The sequence below is a fragment of the Mchenga conophoros genome, linkage group LG14 (assembly GCF_057382185.1).
Source record: "Mchenga conophoros isolate Kocher_MC1m ecotype Shallow Benthic linkage group LG14, M_conophoros_male_GT1.1, whole genome shotgun sequence".
NCBI classification, from domain to species: Eukaryota; Metazoa; Chordata; class Actinopteri; order Cichliformes; family Cichlidae; genus Mchenga; species Mchenga conophoros.
Genome location: NC_140539.1, coordinates 35,026,400 through 35,046,246, shown reverse-complemented (window position 1 = coordinate 35,046,246; position 19,847 = coordinate 35,026,400). Strand labels below are relative to the sequence as shown.

Below are 19,847 nucleotides of genomic sequence, written 5' to 3'. Positions count from 1 at the left end.
ATGTATAACTTTTAACAATTTGAGTACAACCAAGTAATTAAAATTTTAATACAGTATTAGTACAATAAAACTGAATTTAAAAATGTGTTTCTTTCTGTGTCTTCATAGCTCTGCCTTCAATTACATACGTGAAAAGATGAAACAGCCAAACAGGTCACACTGCGAAAAGAAATCGATCAAGACTATTGTTAGATGCAAAAATACAAAGGTGTATCCCACCAAGCAATCCCTTTGTATAAATTGATGTGTTTTTGTTTTCTTTCTCTTTTTATACGTATTTATTTTCTTCATAAAAACACAGTATACTCGCTGCTTCACATTTACTCACATTTCCCTTTATATTATTATGTCTATATTATTGTGTTGTCGTTCAATGATCACGTTGTTTACAGAAAGGTTTTTTTAAGCCAACAATACGAAGTTCAAAATTATGAAAACAAAACAAAACAAAAACTTCCCATCTATATGCCGCTGTTCCTATAAGCAACAGATGCTCCGGCAGTCCGGGTAATGATCGTTGGCGGCAGGAAAGCTATACAGTTTGTAGAGTGTAGAAAACTGCGAGCTAAATGAAACAGGTTTGTGTTTGTGAGACGAGAAAGCTGATCCTAGGTAGGATTCCTGAATAATTGACGGAGAAACGGTGAGCTACACCTGGCGCACGTGTTTACAATCGATGCCAGAAACCGGTGAGACAGAGCGGGAGGTTAAACCTCTTCCGCTGAAGCCTCTGAACATGTTTGGCAGGCAGTGCCTGCTTGTAGTTACGATTATTAAGTAATTTCTACTTACAACCACTTAAAGTATTTATTTGTTTACTCATCTTTTTAAAATAAATATAATTTAATTGATCACTTGACCTATTTACTAGGTATATCTTTTTGGGGCAATATTGCCCAGAAATATTACTTTTAAAAAGTAAATTGAATCAAAGAATCCGTCCATCATTACTAAAAGATGGTATAATGAAAACTTAAAATAATATTAATATCTCCGTTGGGTGGCGGTAACTATTTCCCAAATCATTGTCCTTTAATTTAATAATAAATTAGTGTACCAGTGACTGTATAAAGCACACAGCCTTAAATATATTTAATATTTAATACTGTAAGCATGTGATTAATTCTGTTTTGTAGTTTCTAAGTGTGACCACTGTGGGGAATCAGCATGGGTGTTTGATAACAATATACAAACATGGAAGGAGGTAAGAATTTTGACTGGTATTTAAACGTTCTGCCAACTTATTTTTAAACAAGATAACAGCGGCAGTATCGACAAAACACACTTCAGTTATCTAAAGTAAATATTTTTTAGATGAAATAATATGATTGTTTTATATGCTGACTGTGCATGTATGTTTAAGATGTATTTTATTTTCCATTTTTCTGTGGTGGCCGTTCGGGATAGAACTAAAAAAACATTACGACACATCAGCATATACTGCCGGATGCACACCTTTGATTCCCAAATTAGTTTTTTTTTAAATATTATAGACTTTCCACACTAGGCCCCAAACACATAATTAGATGAAACCAGATTAAATTTTACAGCCCCAAGCAACTGCTGTTTTATGTATTTAAATATTTAAGGTGTAAAGCTTTAAAACTGTTCTTAACAGTTTTTGAGTATTAGTGTTTTAAAAAAATTAATGCACTGACACCTTCTCTTTAAACAGCTCATGTACTCTTTATTAAGCAGCACCTTAATAAAAGAAAGTGCTGATATTGACAGAACAGAACTACAAAACAAAGTGGTCATGTCTCCATGTTACACTCTCACATAGCATTAAAACACCACATTTATTTAAAGTTGAAAATTATACACAGGAATGTGTAACAAGATTTGGTAGACCAATGTAACAGTGCTTCTGAGTGAACTTGCATAACTTTGATGATTTTATTGCAATGAACCTACTCCTCACCTTCCTCATCTCCCTCCCCATCAACAGAGTCAACTCCAACCTCTTCATAATCCTTCTCTAGAGCTGCCATGTCCTCTCTAGCCTCAGAAAACTCACCCTCCTCCATTCCCTCACCCACATACCAGTGAACAAATGCACGCTTGGCGTACATCAAGTCAAACTTGTGGTCAAGTCGTGCCCAAGCCTCAGCGATGGCGGTGGTGTTGCTCAGCATACACACAGCCCTCTGGACCTTGGCCAGGTCTCCACCAGGAACCACAGTGGGTGGCTGGTAGTTGATGCCGACCTTGAAACCGGTGGGGCACCAGTCCACGAACTGGATGGTGCGCTTGGTTTTAATGGCAGCAATGGCAGCGTTGACATCTTTGGGCACCACATCGCCACGGTACAAAAGGCAGCAGGCCATGTACTTGCCGTGGCGAGGGTCACATTTCACCATCTGATTGGCTGGCTCGAAGCAAGCGTTTGTGATTTCTGATACAGTTAACTGCTCGTGATAAGCTTTCTCTGCAGAGATGACGGGGGCGTAGGTGGCCAGGGGGAAATGGATACGAGGGTAGGGCACCAAGTTGGTCTGGAACTCTGTCAGATCAACGTTGAGGGCGCCATCGAAGCGGAGCGAAGCAGTGATGGAGGACACAATCTGGCTGATCAACCTGTTCAGGTTGGTGTAGGAAGGACGCTCGATATCGAGGTTCCTACGGCAGATGTCATAGATTGCCTCGTTATCTACCATGAAGGCACAGTCAGAGTGCTCTAGGGTGGTGTGGGTGGTCAGGATGGCGTTGTAGGGCTCAACCACAGCAGTGGACACTTGGGGAGCTGGGTAGATGGAAAACTCCAGCTTTGACTTCTTGCCGTAGTCGACAGAAAGGCGCTCCATCAGCAGGGAGGTGAAACCAGAGCCGGTCCCACCACCAAAGCTGTGGAACACCAGGAAGCCCTGAAGACCAGTGCACTGGTCAGCCTGGACAAATATAAAGCAGAGATGTGTTTCTGTTAGAGGAGTTAACCTGTGGAATAGTCATGACAGTGATTTAAAAAGGTGTAGTTCATTTTCCTTGTTTAAAAATATGTTTAAAAATAGAGTATTAGAAAAATATATATCAAGAATGAAAAGAGCAAAAAAACCCTCTTGATTCTTTTGCTTTGATGTAGTTACTTGTGTGGTGGAAAGTTGTTGTTGTTTTTTTTTTCTTGTTTGTTTGTTTGTTTTTGCTTTGTTTTATTATTTGCTTCCAGCCCTGTGTACAGGAGCTGCATGCAAAAAGATCTTTTGTTAAAAGGGTTGGCGTAATAAGCAAATGCTTCAGCCAATACCTTTTGATTAGCCTTGTCTCATGCTTTCTTGCTTTGTGGTAGATCTTTGTTCTGTCTTCACTGAGATATTTGAATGCTAATCAATAAAAAATCAAATCAAAAAAAAACAAAAAGGATGGAGAGGGAAAGACAAAGTTCATGCGATACAGTTATCTAGTTTACTTTGTCGATAATGGCTCTGAATTTACCCACCAGTTTGCGAACCCTGTCCAGAACAAGATCAATGATCTCTTTTCCAATGGTATAGTGTCCACGGGCATAATTGTTAGCTGCATCCTCCTTGCCAGTGATCAACTGCTCAGGGTGGAACAGCTGGCGATACGTCCCAGTCCGCACCTCATCTACGGAAACAGACAGACAGTTATTTAAACTGACTCACATACTGCACTGCTACATTTAGCCAATGGTAACAACGCTTACCGATCACAGTGGGTTCAAGGTCCACAAAAACAGCTCTAGGGACATGCTTTCCAGCTCCAGTCTCACTGAAAAATGTGTTGAAGGAATCATCTCCTCCGCCAATGGTCTTGTCACTGGGCATTTGACCGTCTGGCTGAATGCCATGTTCCAAGCAGTAAAGCTCCCAGCAGGCATTCCCAATCTGGACACCAGCCTGTCCAACGTGGACGGAGATGCATTCACGCTGTGGGGGGGGGGGGGGAGAGGGGGGGAGTCAATTAGATGTACACCTTTTTCTTTTAGATCAGAGTAAAGGGACACAAATTGAAAAACTGCATACATGGGAACAATGCCAATTACTCCTTGCTTTTGGGCCAAACAGTCTTTAAAAAGTATCCCAATCACAAGCATACTAGTCTTCACTTGACTGTTTTCTCCATACATTGTGTTGCTATGCGACAAATCTTTCCTTCCTTAACTACCGATGACGTACGTGCTGTTGAAATTTCAAAATGTGCGCCCTTTTCACTTGGAATCTATTACTGAAAAAACGCTTTAACGAAACCGAATATTCAAGTGATCGTGAACAAAACAAAACAATTCTCTCCGTTCACACTTCAACCACTATTTTTTTCCCCATATCTGATCTGCTCACCATTTACAAGACACTTACTAACCTAAAACACAATAACCCCCCCTAATCATTTATATATTTAAACCACACCTCTTGCATAACCATCACAGAATAAAGTAAATGTCAGTGTAGAGACATCATTTTCCCATTTCTACTTTGCAGTTAAAGGCAACACTTCCCTCCTCGCTCCTTAGAACTGGGAGGAGGTCAAAAAATGCGGAAGAAACATATCGCCCGTAACTGACTACTAAAAGTTTGCTTTTACAAGGTTTCTTACCATTTTGCTCTTTGGTGTTTACGCTAAAAAATGGCTGAAAAATCTCAGTCCTACAAACCGACCGTTAAGCGTCGACGTAACAGGAAATAATGAAGCAGATGACGCTTTCCCCGCCTAAAGAGGATTGAACCATTTCTTGAACAATAGGGTGGAGGTGGATCACTGGTATGCTTAATTTTAACCCCCCAAAATTTAGAAAAGAAAGTTAACCGCCAGGTTAATTCTGAATAAAGTAAAATAACGTATATAAATTAAAATATAATAATTTAACATTATAATAACTAAAAGCGACATTTTTAGTGAATCTATATCTTTCTTAACCCCCCCTAGTTCACAAAGCCTTAGAATCGCTCTGACCACATTTCTATAACGTTTTTTACGTACCGCCCGCTGGATGTTGAACGTAGTCTAACGAGCTTGGGAAAAAAGCGTCTGGACTTCTTTAAGTTTCTTGAAGACGTTTCACCTCTCATCCGATAAGCTTCTTCAAGCTCTAAAGTTCTCTTAATTCCATGTATATACTAAGATCACTATCAAGTGGCAAAGTTTGTTTTTAGATTAATTTCAAAACTATAAAGTTTATTCAGTCTACTATATCTATTACGATCCATCTAAATACTGTTTTTCTAAATACCCAGCTTGTAGATTTACCCTACCCTAATAATGCTTACTGTTCTTATTGCGCCTTTCTCCCTTTTTCCCCTGTCTTGGCCAGAGTGATTGTTGTTGTTATTATCATAGGTTCTTGTAGGTATTGTTTTATTGCCTTTGTTAATAATAATAATAATAATAATAATAATAATAATAATAATAATAAGAAGAAGAAGAAGAAGAAGAAGAAGAAGAAGAAGAAGAAGAAGAAGAAGAAGAAGGAAAAACTGACCTTTACCTCGCAAACCCGAATGCGGCTGCGCTTTGTTATTGTCACGTGACCTCTGACGTTTACACAGCGCCAACTTGTCGAGTTGTTACTGGTAAATGCTAGAAATGATGAAATATCTAGTAATACGTTTTGCTGACGTTTGATTAAGAGTTATATAAGTGAAACTTTATGTTTTTTATCAGCGTTAAATTGTGCTCACCTGGTTAAACACCGGGCTGACGTTAAAGTTTGCGGTAGCGAAAGTAACTGAACGAGGAAGCGTTTCCAACGATTGTCAGCGCTGACAGTAAGTTTACTTTTAGTTCCCCGTGAAGTGAATGTCATTGTATGTTGTGGGGCATTTTATTCTTTAGTAATGGAATATTGTTTTTTTCCAAAGAACATCAGCATCAGTGTTGTTAAGCTACTGAATGTTTTAAACTGACTTGCAGACTTTTTTCTAATTGCTAATTATTATTGACTGTATCTGTTCAACTACAATAACATTAACCAGAGGGATACCTTTCTTATACTACTTATATTACTACTTACTACTACTTATACTCTGGATCGCGGTGTTGGGGTTGTATGATATCTAAGGCTGTGTGTATGGTTTGACTGTACATATGCACCGCCATGTGACTGACATTTCCTGAACATTTATAAGCTCATGGGGGAAGGAGGACTCAGTCTTTAATAATGAATATTAGTTAAATTTCTTATGTGTTAGATATCAGCAAAAGGCATTTTAACTCATCATATTAAAGCACGACAAGCAGTGGTATTCTTTTTCTTATAAAGGCTTCAGATCAAATCTACAGTCTGGACTTCTGCTAGTAATTGAATTAATGTGAACTGTAACCACTTGAGCTTTCTCTGACATTTCTTTCTAATTTCTAATGTTTGTGTTTTGTTTTAACAACAGCCCAACACTTCCTTATTAATACAACTAATAGTCTAGTAGAGGGAGTTTCCGTGCATCCGAGTCTTTCAAAGCTGATACTCAGAGATTGTGTGAGCATTACCATGATTTAATCTTCAGCCTTTCTCTAATAACTTATAAATGTGAATTTTATGGTAACCGAAAATGTCTGAAAAATAATCAGGCAGTTGTTTTTCCCTAGGTTATTTTCAGTATGCGAAACAGACAGAGGGGATCCCAGCTGGGCTTGCTGCTCCTTGCCTCCCAGGTGTTTCAATTGGGTCTGAACAATATCCCTCCCATCACTCTGGCTGTCCTGGCTCTCAATGTGTACCTTTACCTATTCCCTGCTGCCCCACTGTTTCAGGTAAATACACCAAATACACTTCTAATGATGGAGACAGAGTTTGTCCATTTTTAATGTCGACCAATATTTATACAGCACAAGGTTGGCTATTTTGTTTTATACAGTGCAGTAGCCCTGAAATAATTGTTTTAAACTGTGTTACTAAAATGTTAGAATATAATCAACAAGGAAGATATTATTACATTAATGGGAAAGTTGTTTATCAAGTAGAAAGATTATGTGCAGATCTCATAATAACTAAAGTATAATAATAATAACTTTTTATGATAGTATTCTAATTAGTATTTAAAAAATGTAAAAAAATGTATTATCTCCTAATTTCCTAGGCCTGTGTTAGTGTGCAGCAGGCCTACTGGTTTAAAGACTGGCGCAGACTCCTGCTGTCCCCACTGCACCATGCAGACGACTGGCATCTTTACTTCAACATGGTGTCCTTCCTCTGGAAAGGTAGAAGGCTGGAGCAACGGCTGGGTGGGCCCTGGTTCCTTTACCTGCTCTCAGTGTTCTCTCTGCTTACTGGACTGGTCTATCTAGTGTTGGAGGCGTTGCTAACAGAGCTCATGCAGGACCAGTCGTACAGCATGGCGTGTGCTGTTGGCTTCTCAGGTATAAATTATAGGGGAAAGTTCTATAATCCTTTATGTTGTAACTGATATAGAAGATTTGATCACTCTATATTTGTAAACATATATTGTATTATCTTCCTCCATATGTCATGACCAACTATTTGATCTTTTTTTCCGAAAATGGCAACATTTCCTTTTTCTTGTGTATTTATCTTTGCAACGTTTGTGCTTCTAGGTGTCCTGTTTGCTTTGAAGGTACTCAATAACCATTACTACCCCGGAAGTGTGACCTATGTGATGGGATTATCTGTGTCTAGTCGCTATGCTAGCTGGGTAGAGCTGGTGCTTATCCACATAACATCACCCGGGTGAGTTACCTGTCTGTAATTCGTATCTGTAAATTAATCAGGACTATGGATTTACTACACAGTTAAAATATAGAGATACCAGTGTGAACACTGATGCACCTAGCAGGGCAACAGCTCTTCTGCTTTAAAAATTGATTTTCTATTTCAAATTAATTTGAATTTGAATAATCCAACATCGATTCGATAAATCCTGAAATGCATTTTTAAATGGATTTTGCCAGAAGCATCAGAATCTCAGCTAAAACATGGCATTGGGTGTTGAAAGTAGACATCTGACAGATTCCAAAGCTGCACGTCACTCTCTGACCAAAATTCACTGAACCAGCAGCAAAAGGAGACAAACCAGACTTTTGAAAAACATTGCAATGAATTCCCTCTTATTTTTGCTGTTTTGCTTCCACCACGATAAAATTGCACTTCCTGCACAGCTCTCTCTCAGTGTACTTCAAGACCAATTCAATACCAAAGAATTTTCAAAGTGTCACCTTTATTTTTATAGTTATATTGAGTTTGTAATTGCAGAGAAATAGTCGATTCACTTTGGGCATGCTATTTTTCAGCAGGAACCTTAGAAAAACTCCTGGGGCTTAAACTGTTAAGCCCCAGGAATAAAATAAAAAGTGCAATATTGTAACTGCTTTAGGATGTGTTATTAATTTGAAAAAGAATATATTTAATTTACAAGTTTTAGAGGCTTCTTTCGACAGTACAAATCCAAGATAAATTATCATAATTACAATATTTCTGAGTCAAAATTGAATCGCATTTAATCCAATTCAATCAGGATCTTGTGAATCAGAATTGAGTCAGTTGTAGAAATCAGTGACAATACCCAGCCCTACTTGCAAGTGGATATAAAAAGGGGATGGGGATGTTTAATATATTTTTTAAATGGTACCTGAAAGAAGCATTAAGAAGCACAAGTACTCCGGTACAGTCGCTGAACAGAATCAGGTATTTGTGTTACAGATAATAAAAATGCAAAACGGGTTCCTCCGAAAATGGCTCAACTGTTCTCTGTTTTTTTTTTTTAATTATATTTTAGTATCAGTCAGTATCCACAGAGGGTAAGGCTATATGATGTCATTTCATGACTGAATCAACATACACATCGACTTCTCTCTAATCTAATACTGCTCCAGATTCAGATACAATTTCTTCTGCTCACTGATGTGTGATTAGTATGCAGTTAGGCTCAATGACAATTAGTAAATTAGTAAATGTCCAAAAATGCTGCAGGAAGGCTTCTGACGAAAACATCGAAATACTCACATATAACACCGCTGCTTATACAGTTACACTGGCTCCCTGTCGAATTCAGAGTCCACTTTAAGATTCTGGTTCTCACATTTAAGGCTCTTCAAGAACAAGCACCATCATACATCATTGAACTCTTACAGCCCTATGCCCCTAGTAGGTCTCTGAGGTCTTGTGGTCAGGGCCTACTTGTTATTAAGTATACGAGACTGAAAACTAGGGGTGATCGAGCTTTTGCTACTGTGGCCGCCAGACTGTGGAATTCTCTTCCTCAGAACTTAAGATCTGCTGATTCACTGATTACTTTTAAAAAACAGCTAAAAAAACATCTTTTTAAAATTGCATTTTGTTAACTTTTGACTGTATTTTGTCTTTTTAATCTGTGCCTATACCTTGTAAAGCACTTTGTGATCTCTTATCTAGAAATGTGCTATATAAATAAAATTTTACTTACTTACTTACTTACTAATGTTTTATTTTAGGAACCTGTTGTTTGAGGTGTTGAATTAAAATGTCCTGTAGATGGCAGTGTTTGATTAAATAGCAATAATCTATGCTTCTCTTCTTCAGGACCTCTTTTGTTGGTCACCTGTCAGGGATCCTGGTAGGTCTCCTCTACACCACCGGACCACTGAAGAAAATCATGAAGAAATGTGCAGGTCTGAATTCATGTTTTTTTTTTTTTCTCACCTGTTTTCTTACATTTATATTAACGCAGCCACTCGTAAGATGGCAAAAACACAGTGGACCAAAGTCTAAAGATTCAAGTGTGATAGAAAATATGTGATAGAACACTAGAGTCAGCTTTGAGAATTAATCTATGTACAAATATAAATATTTGTCAGTAACACTGTTTGAAGTAACACCGAAGGGCTCCCACATTGTTTCCATTTAAACAAATCAAATCAAATCACTTTTATTGTCACATCACATGTGCAGGTACATTGGTACAGCACATGTGAGTGAAATTCTTGTGTGCGAGCTTCACAAGCAACAGAGTTGTGCAGAATACAATAATTTTGCTTGTTTACATTATTGTATTCTGCACAACTCTGTTGCTTGTGAAGCTCGCACACAAGAATTTCACTCACATGTGCTGTACCAATGTACCTGCACATGTGATGTGACAATAAAAGTGATTTGATTTGATTTGTTTAAATGGAAACAATGTGGGAGCCCTTCAGTTGCTCTGCTGACAAGCCCCTGGGGGGAGCTACACCGGAGCTCCCTCAAATGAGAGCAAGACTTTCGTAAATGCAGCTAAACTTTGTGAGGCGAATTGAAAGCTAAATTGTCATCAGGTGATAGCTAGTGTCATTCTTCGGTTGCTCTAAACAGAGAGGTTGGTCAATAGGTTCAACCTAAAGCAAACTACAAATGGACTAGATCAAGCTTTCTTACAATACCTTTCCTACAAGTACCTGATATTTATATAGAATCTGCTTATTGAGAGGAAAACTGAAATAATCTGCATATATTTTCACCAGGGTTTGTGACATCGAATGGATATAACTCACAGCCCGGTGCCTACTACAGATCTTCGGGCTACTCGGGTATGATGGCAGAAAATGACTGTATACTGACTAATATATTGTAGGCTTTGCTGTCTTCACGGGATTTACAGACAATAACGAGAGTATACAATATGCCAGACTTAACCTGGTGTGTATGTGTGTCTCAGGCTACACTGGCACTGGTAGAGGACTCTCAGGAAACTATCAGTATGCACCAGGTTACACAGCAGATCCATCTTATACAGGTGGACTGACAGAGGAGGAGCAGTTAGAGGAAGCCATCAGAAACAGCCTGAATGACAGAGGTAAGGCAGGAGGGGACAGTTTTGATAAGTGGAAAAGGGTTAGAGTGATTTATTTTTTATATCTATCTGATGTCACTGGTTTATCTTTCTTTTCTTTTCTTTTCTTTTTTTAGGTCAAACCCGGCAGAGAGGAGCCCCCCCTCCTTATGGTTTCCACCTCTCCGAAGATGCCAGAGCTGAGCAAATCAGGCAAATGAGACTGAGGAGGTTTGACAGATGAATGAAACAGCGGCAAGGAAGAAGAATTTTTTACTGAAAAGTTCCAAATATTGCAACCACAAGCTGAGGATGAGTGTCCTGAATAAGAAGATCCAAAATCACAGGCTGACATATTTAAGAGGTCTTTGTTGTGTGGCGCTTTTTGTTAAGGTGGCACTAAAATGAATTAATGTCACCTATGGAAAATGGCTGTGATGCTTTATAAGAGTTCAAAGGCTAATGAGCAGTTTTTGATCTGTCTGATGACGCTGAAGACAACTTTAGATGCACGTCGGTAGCAGAGATTAAAGGTAATATTAGTTTTGAAGTAGGTAGCAGACATGGTATTAAAAATGCTGTTTAATGCTGCTTTACGTCTATACTTGAGTTGGAGAACTGCAACAAGTCTTACTTAAACACCACTATATTTACTCCAGTCGGCTAGTGTTCTTTTTTTCACACAAGCAATAAAGACGAGACAAGGTTTTGTTTAAATGGCTACAAAATGTTTACTGTGATATTTCAGCATATGTTCATCAACTTAGAGATCCAACGACAAGACAATAGAATCAGAGCTATTATCCGTGTGCTCCAAACTTCGGAAAGCCGTGATTGTAAATTCTAAGAGTCTGGATGATGAAATCCACTGACATCTGAAACATAATGTTGCAGGAGCTATCCTGGAGGTGAGCAAGACTTCTGATCTCAGTAAGCCTCTACTTATATTACTCAACTACAAAAGGCAAAAATGAAGCTGGTATTAAATTTTAAATTATGTCTTTTTTTTAATTTCCCCTAAGATCCCTTTAGATTTTTAACAGGCCAGTATTTTCAAGAAAGTTCAGCAAAGTTCAGCAAAAGATATGAACAATGTGCTCATGATGCATTCGCTCTTCAGTAAAGTTTACTGGTTATGTCATGTTTAAGTTCAAGTCATTTATCATTAGATTGCAAAAATATGCCACATTGGGCCAAAAGTTTCTAAATTCTTCTTGATGTTTTTGCTTTCTTTTTTGTTTTCTTGAAGTTTATAAATGTTATAAATGTTGCTTTTTGGTGCACAAAACATCTGTTTTCATGAATGCTCAGTATGTCTTTGCAGTCGTACATTTATTTATACATACTGCTCATTCACTCTTTTGAGTTGAAATAATCCATGTATACCTACAGCCGAATTACATCATGTATACGCAATTAAATATTTTTATAGGAAATAAAATGGAGTTATGTGTAATTTTTTTAAACAAAACAAATCCAACACCATAATACTCTAACCTTTGTAAAAAGGCACCGAGCTAGACTGATGCTGTCTGTAAGTAAAGTTAGGAGGGAACGTTTAAGAAGTACATTGCTGGCTCAGATTTCCCCTAAAACCCTGAGGCATGATGGGAAGTAGGACAGCTTAAAAATTAGAGCTAAGAAACCCAACGAACCATACCTCAGCCCACATGGGTCCAAAACCATAATATTACAGTAGATTTGATAAAGTCTTACCATTTCAAGTGGTGAGAGGTTCAAAAGGTTGGGCATTACACATCCGGGCTCACTATCACAGTAGGTGGATTTAAATATTTTTATATCAGATGTGTGCTGACAGTTTACATAGATTGATTTTTGCAACCTGCCAAGAGGAGCGTGGGAGCTGAACGGTGCAGAGGGGGCCTGGCAGAACATGAATGAGTGAGGCTGAAGAGTGACAGAGGGGATGACAGGATGGGGACGAGGAAGAGGTGTCTGAGTTGTCTGTCTGGACCGCGGGTGCACATTAAAGGCAGTTGTTGACATGTTGGCGGTTCTGTTTCAGTTCGTCATCTCACATCGCACCTCCTCTGTTAACAGATCTGACTGATTAGTTCTGTGAAGAGCTCCACCTGCTGTGACACTGTCACTGAGCATTAGAGAGGAAACAGTAAGAAATGCTCATCTCCTGATTCACCCATGGAGGCTGAGTTCGGCTGAGGATTTAGAGAGGTTCAGCGATACATACACACAAACCAGATGATCCTAAATCAAAGGTTTGGAGTGTTAGATATGTGATTTTTTTTTTAATATAAAATCATTTTATGTGTTGCCTTGTGGGTCAATTTCAAACCACCGGTGACCAAACACACCATAAAATTTCTTTTGTAAGTGGCCAAAGAACCTGGTAGTGACTAGCCTAAAATACCCGTCAGCTCTCTGACTGTGCTTATTAGCCAAGCAGGGCCACCTGGCTAACACATTCTGCATACCCACTCTAATCCACTAGAAAAGAAACACCCACTCCAGTCGATCCGGCGTGAAGGTCAATTTGTCTTTGCATCCGCCAAAGCCAGCCGAGATCACGATAGAGTCCCACGGGACCAGCGCCACTGCATAAATGAAATAAGCCCATGCTAAAAGAGGAAGCTCTCATTTTTTTAATGACTCTTCCCCCTCCCCACTGCACTGTGATTAACTTCATCACACTCAAATCCTGCTCAGCAACTCGTAAAGTCTCGTGGAGAATGGTATTAACTTGTGCAGAGGTATAAGCCCAGGGATAACTTTTAGAACAGTTATGTCACCCGTGTGCCAGAGTTACATACTGGGGTGAAATCTCCCTTATCACTCCAAGTCCACCCTTGACCTCACATAGTTTCCTGCTGATTTTGTTCTCTGCTTCTTCTTCCCTGCCCCGCAGTAGAACGATGTGGACCATCCTTTTTCACGGTCAACAGTCCTGCACGTCAACGCGGGTATTTTTTAGTTATTTTGATTAAAGAAACAATAAGCAAAAGATTCCTGATGCAGGAAATGTTTTTCAAACACACAGTTTTGATATGTGGTCAATCAAATAATAGGAATGGTTTTGCACTGTCTGTAAATATAGGCACATGTAGTCTAAAATAAGTCTTTTTCATACAAAGATTACCCCTACTTTGAAAAAATTTATAAAAAGCTCTTGAGATGGAAGATTATAAATGTATACAGTGTGCAAATACTAATAACACTAGTATTTGCACAATCTTGTAATAGTAGTGAACTATTCTTTCTTTTAGTCCTGCTTGTGTTCATTATGTAGCACACAGTATATAAACTCCAGTAACTGTGTATTTCAATATTCTGTGACGCATACAATACGATACCTGTGTTCTGCAGTAGGCTAATGCATCAGTGCTCTTTATTATAATAATATGTGATGAGCGCGTTATGTCTGTGTGTACATTGGAGTGGTTTTCCAAATCTGAAACTGAACTTTGCAGAATGCACCTTGTATGTTTAAAAACTGCCTGCCTAGTGTTAGATTTCTTTTCAGCCTCTCTTTCTGGTGTATACGCTCAGCTCAGACTGCACCGCAAGACCAGCCAGGGAAATGTGTTTGCTCACAACAAAATGTAGTGCACGCTCTAAAGATAGCGAGGCAAATAAAGCAAACATAAACACTGACAGACACGTAAAAACATGGAATTGATTGGCTCCCTCGAGCACAGCCAGCTTAGAGTCTTTATTCTTTTTCAGTGGTGATATTTGCTTCAACTTGTCTGCTTCAGCCCTGAACTGTCCACCACTTGACTAGCTTCTCGACAGCAACTTGAGGGGCTGACGGGAGTCCTTGAGTTGAGCCTATCATGCTCACTCGTTCCTCTAATATCAAGTCAAGTCTACTCTTACACCTACTTTTTTTTGCACCCAGTTGCCTTCTGTGTTGCTGTCACACAATCTCTCCCTTTTACATTCCTGTCTTTTGTTCTCCCCTCCATCTCAGCGTGTCTCTCTCTACTGCTTTAGGAATTTTTTTCCTTTGAATTTTGATTCCTCCCCAGTGTCTCTCCACCCACCTTTTCTAAAAACTCTCTTTTCCCCTTTCCTCTGTGCATCTCACTGATGCTCTTCTCTGCTTTTCCCTTGATGTTTTTTTTCCATTTGTCTCTTGATTCGTCTCACACTATCTAGCGTTGGTTTTGAACTCACTAGGTCTCTCTTTTTCTCAGTCTTTCTCGGTTTCACATACGCATACAGACACTCTCTTCTCACAAGTTGCCTGCAGATCACAGTTGGCGTGTCTCTCAGTAAGCTGCAGAGTTACCAAGCTTCTTGATTCATACCAGCTATCTGGGTGACCCATTTCTGCACAAGCTCACAGTGCTGTGTTTTTATTGCTTTAATTCAACAGTACATCTACAAGTAAACTACCTCAGTGTGGTTTTCTTTCTGATTATCTGAATTTGGGTTTGGCACATTCAGTGGAGTACGGGGAGGGTGGGGGTGGGGGTGGGGGGACGACCGCATGGTCCACCATGTGGAGGTAGACCTTGTTATGAGGACTATACTAAACATGCTAAATAAAGTCATAAAGCATATTCATTCAGCTTAGTTTGGGTCCTGATCATCCATGAATCCCCTGCATTGACTCTGTGCTCAACTAATGCTGTGCCCTACAGTTTGGGAACCACTAGTACAAGATAAAAAAGGATAGAACCCTTTTTGCTATTTTATAGCTTGATTATAAATGATTAACTGTATTTTTTATCTGTACATATCTCAGAAAAAACATATATAAATTAAGCCCATGATACAGTACATGCAGTAAATACCAGAATAAGGAGCAGCAAAAAGTAATCATGAAGATCAAGATCAAATATTACATGTTATTTAACCATCACATAATGCTAATACACTTCACTTAAAAAAACATATTAAAATTATGTAGTCTTCATTTTGTTTTAAAAAAAAAAGACATTTGGAGTAACGTGACAAATGTGGATACCATGAGAGAGCGAGGCAATGCCACAAAATATGATGGAGCAGTTTTTATGTGAAATAGTCTGCCCTCATTGGAGCATTTAACTGTTTTAACATCTTACAAATATATTCTGTAAACCTGTGGCTTCTAATTTTGTTTGTAGAATGATCCAGAGTCTCAAAAGCCTTTGGAAGATTATTAAAACAGAACCAGTGTACAAACCACAAGTCATATTAAATCTTACAAAGGTACGTAAGAGCAGTATCGGTAGAGTATCCTGGTCTAAAACCTGACTGAACTTTATATATTAGCTGGAACTATAATTGAGGAAATAATCATTCAGTCCCCTGCTGAATGTGTAAGTTTGCTAGCTTAAATGAATAGTCGCTAACTTTTTTGGTATTTAATTTTAATGAAGAGAGACACTCCAAGACCACGAGAGACCAAAAATCCAGAAAAAAACATGTCATTGAGTGAAATAAGTATGTAATCCTTTACATCCTAGCCAGAATTCTGACTCCCACAGATTACCCACGTGGCACAGAGATTTCAATCAATCACTCAATCAGTTATTGATACTCCTGATACCAGCTTGTTACATGGATAAAACACACCTGTGAGAATCAGATTCTTACATTCCAACCTCTTCACCAACATAGTCAAGACCAAAGAGCTATCACAGGACATCAGGGACTAGATCAACCTGCAAAGGCTGAAATGGGCTGCAAGACCATCAGCAAGAGCTTTGTGAGAAAGTGACAACTGTTTCTGCAGTTATGTAGAAATGGAAAAATATAAAACGACCAGAAAGGTGATCATGAGCAGATGTGACATCTTGCATCAGCTGATCTCAAGAAGTCACATGATAGGGTGAGGCAAGGTCTCACAATGTTTTTACAGGAAACCTTTGCCGACAATGACCCACACCCTTTTCCCACCTCGGCTCATGTGATGAGACACGTGAATAATGGGTGAACTTCCACTTGGACTTAAACACCTGCTCTCCGCCATTTGGTCTTATACACTGTAAAAAAAATAACCCTATTCAAATTAAAAAAAATGATGTCCAGTTGTCACATCCAAAATATTTGGCTTTATAGAATCCAAATTGAGTCACTTGATATGACCTGATACTTTTATGTTGATATAAACAATATTACTAGACTTGACTGAAACTTTATATTTTGCATTGATCCAAATTGATTTTTTTACATAGAACCATATTTTAATTATTGAACCAAGCTAATATATTGAAATTTAACCAACCTAATGTATTCACATCGAACCAAATTAACATGAACTAATATGTTTGTGTTGAAGCCAGGTAATTGATTTACATATATTCAAACTATATTTTTTACATTTCATTTCAGTTCAAAAATGCTCTGCATTTCCTATAAAAAACAAGACAGTTGGCCAACCAATTATTTCAAAATTATTTATTGTTCCAAACCATTTTAACTATAATCAATAGAGAGGATTAGTAATATACAGATTTAGTGCTACGGCAGAAATGATTAGAGAAATGTTTGTTTTATAAAACCTGCAATCTTTTGAAAACCAGTATAAAACCTGCAATCTTTTGAAAACCAGTATAAAACCTGCAACCTGTCTAAAACTGGCATAAAACCATTATAAAAACTCTTTTTAAACCAATTTGCAAGTACTCAAAAATGTTTATATGTGCACTGTGCCTGTACAATGTAAAAAAAAAAAAAAATCTACACATGTATCAATGAAATCAACTTAAATCTCCCTTTCAAATGGGTGTTCTTATAAATTTTGAATGTAGAATACCACTGCAGGCCAACCAAGCAAAATAACCAAGCACACATGCACATGCATGTGCACATACACATGCACACATGCATGCAAACACACTACTGTGCAGTGTTAAGTTCACAATTAAGTTTGCGAATCTTAGAGGTCATCTTGTTAAAGTCAAGCTCCATCATAATCTTTTGAAGAGCCTCAAAGGTGAACCTGAATCCTCGTGGATATTCCATATTAAGAGCATAACAGAGTCCAAAGACCATTGCCACTCCAGCTGCCACAGAAGGCAACTCATTCAGGACTTCCACACCATCAATGATTATCCCGATGTCTCGAGGCTGATGTAGGAGGCTTGAGTTGTCCCTGAAGACGAAGAGTGCCATGGTGGTACTCTGCAGCTCTTCCTCAGCTTCATCTTTCTGGGATATCTTGAGGTAAAATATGGAACAAAATGTACAAGTGAAGAACTGAAGTCTGGCACACCTGATAAATCTTTGACCATAATAAACTACTATTTTGATAGTTGTTTGGTCACAGACTATTAGAACAATTATTTGACTAATCAGATTGTGAATTGCATAATCATTAAATTAAATCAATGGTGGAACATTTTCATAAATGTTCCACAAAGCCCAAGAAAAAAAAAAGAAAACAATACAGAACCCTAAGATATTAACTTGATGAGTTGATTAATCGTTGCTGTCCTACATTAATCACTGCATTTAATAGCAGAGTTGTCAAATTTACATCAAGAGACTGCATCTCATGTAGAGACAGAACAGATATGGACATACCATGTATTCTTTTATCAAGTCCTCAACACGTCAGCAAGGTGAATGAGAGGATAATGAGGGAGAGTCTAGATTATTATGAAATGTTTAAAAAGGATGTGCAGTGTAAATGCAAAATGATACCTGTTCAGATTAAATGAAAATGTATGCTTCAGCCATGGAATGGATGGAGCGATCTGTGGTTCTGAAAGCATACAGAAAAAAAAGAATAATGTTACTTCTCTATAAAACACATTACATAGAAAAACCAAGAAATACGTAACATGACATACCAAACAGTCTACAGACCAGCCATTAGCGACTAAGTTTGGCATAGGGTCAATTTTTTGCTGTTAAAATTACAATTTCTTCAGAAAATGCACATTTTTCCGAGCCGCGCCTGAAAGTCAATTGAAGGAATTAGTCTTATGTCATTGATCTTATATGCTGGCTTGTTATTTCTGTCTCTAAATCATGCACATTAATAATTATCTTTTGCGCTCGGTGTACACACACATAACACACAGATATTTATATGAAGAGAGACAAACGTGCGCGCACAAACACAAGCTTGTGTCTAGAAACCGCGAGCTCACCAGAAAAATTCAAACGAAGCGGAGCACGGAGTTATACTATGAATGTTATGAACTATGAACTTATGCTAGCTAGCTTTATCCACCACCGATACATCGTGGTAACGCTAGCTAGTTAGGCAAAAAGCCGTTTTTTACCAGTATACTAACTTGTATTCCCGACTGTGATGGTCGGTTTCTGGTAACCAGTTCTAACGTTGCGCAGGATAGCTAGCTAGCTTATAGCTAGCAGCTACAATCATGCAAAAATTAGGGGTGGCTGTCGACCCAGCTTAAATGGGGTTATTTTCTGCAATTTTGGCAATACAAATTATAAAAGCTTTTGTAACACACTTGGCTTTACTTACGTTTATTTTCAGATGAAATTAATCAAAGATGTGACATGATGTTTCCAGCAGCCATGCAGAATTAAAATGGGTCCCGGTCTATTTCTGGTGGGCGTGTTCAAGTGCAAATCACTTTGACTCAAATTAAAGATATTATCTGTTCAACATGAAAAGAAATATATGTTTTGAGAGAAATCAAAAACTTTGCGTTGTGTCCTTTGTACAGATATTTAGTTTCATCCAAATCAAAAGTGGTATTTTAAAATGCAAAAAGAAAGGGTTTCACAATCAAATCAATGATTTTATTCTGTTTTGAATGGCACTTATTAGATTGAATGAATGACTGCATGTTAGACTTTTTTCAGTGTAACTGAAGAAGGTTCTGGGATGAGAGGGTGAAACGTCTTCAAGAAACTTAAAGAAGTCCAGTCGGTTTTCTTTCCAAGTTCCTTAGGATGTAATTAGGCAGCGCCTGCAAAACACCATCCAAAATGTGTCGATAAAATTTAATCAGCTTTCATTTTTTATATTTAAATTTACTGACTTTATGCGTAAAATTAGAAGACATTTTTTTGCAGTTTTGTTACAATAAAAAATCATAATAACACAGGCTACTATAATTTTATTGCTGGTTTCTCATTTCACCTGCTCAGTAGTGGAAGATCTTATTTTAAACCGAGAACTAGAGAAAATAACAGGAACGCCACGTGAGAGAATTTAGTATAGAAGCAGAACTGGGTTACTGTCTATTCGGGTTTTGTGATTTTAAC

The 19,847-nt window shown here is 38.1% G+C and overlaps 2 protein-coding genes and 1 long non-coding RNA gene across 4 annotated transcripts; 1 reads left to right on the top strand and 2 right to left on the bottom strand.

Annotated features, from left to right (window-relative positions):
• Positions 1 to 1,661: 1,661 nt before the first annotated feature.
• LOC146560230 (tubulin alpha chain-like) lies at positions 1,662 to 4,678 on the bottom strand. The gene is made up of 4 exons (XM_085244172.1): positions 4,552 to 4,678; positions 3,662 to 3,884; positions 3,434 to 3,582; positions 1,662 to 2,888 (listed from the first exon to the last, which is right to left on the bottom strand). Exons 1-4 carry the CDS (start codon positions 4,552 to 4,554, stop codon positions 1,911 to 1,913), a joined length of 1,353 nt encoding a protein of 450 aa, XP_085100298.1. The 5' UTR covers positions 4,555 to 4,678; the 3' UTR covers positions 1,662 to 1,910.
• Positions 4,679 to 5,466: 788 nt separating this feature from the next.
• Positions 5,467 to 12,115, top strand: LOC146560229 (rhomboid-related protein 4-like). Of its 2 annotated transcripts, XM_085244166.1 has the most exons (9): positions 5,467 to 5,720; positions 6,339 to 6,427; positions 6,538 to 6,702; positions 7,029 to 7,308; positions 7,504 to 7,636; positions 9,464 to 9,552; positions 10,381 to 10,446; positions 10,575 to 10,712; positions 10,826 to 12,115. In XM_085244166.1, exons 3-9 carry the CDS (start codon positions 6,550 to 6,552, stop codon positions 10,930 to 10,932), a joined length of 966 nt encoding a protein of 321 aa, XP_085100292.1. In that variant the 5' UTR covers positions 5,467 to 5,720; positions 6,339 to 6,427; positions 6,538 to 6,549; the 3' UTR covers positions 10,933 to 12,115. The 2 variants fall into 2 exon arrangements, with proteins under 2 accessions (XP_085100292.1, XP_085100291.1); XM_085244165.1 differs by lacking the exon at positions 6,339 to 6,427.
• Positions 12,116 to 17,678: 5,563 nt separating this feature from the next.
• On the bottom strand, positions 17,679 to 19,186 carry LOC146560228 (uncharacterized). Its single transcript, XR_014888221.1, has 3 exons — positions 19,099 to 19,186; positions 18,303 to 18,363; positions 17,679 to 17,816 (listed from the first exon to the last, which is right to left on the bottom strand). It is a non-coding gene; the product is annotated as an uncharacterized LOC146560228 (long non-coding RNA).
• Positions 19,187 to 19,847: the final 661 nt, after the last annotated feature.

Bases quoted from the DNA above. Each gene is read 5' to 3' on its own strand.
- LOC146560230 (XM_085244172.1), bottom strand. The intron at 3,583-3,661 runs GTAAGCGTTGTT...CTGTTTCCGTAG, and splicing joins CCTTGAACCCACTGTGATCG to ATGAGGTGCGGACTGGGACG. The intron at 2,889-3,433 runs GTGGGTAAATTC...ATATTTGTCCAG, and splicing joins TGGACAGGGTTCGCAAACTG to GCTGACCAGTGCACTGGTCT.
- LOC146560229 (XM_085244165.1), top strand. From the start codon at position 6,550: ATGCGAAACAGACAGAGGGGATCCCAGCTGGGCTTGCTGCTCCTTGCC. The intron at 6,703-7,028 runs GTAAATACACCA...CTAATTTCCTAG, and splicing joins CTGCTGCCCCACTGTTTCAG to GCCTGTGTTAGTGTGCAGCA. The intron at 10,447-10,574 runs GTATGATGGCAG...TGTGTGTCTCAG, and splicing joins CAGATCTTCGGGCTACTCGG to GCTACACTGGCACTGGTAGA.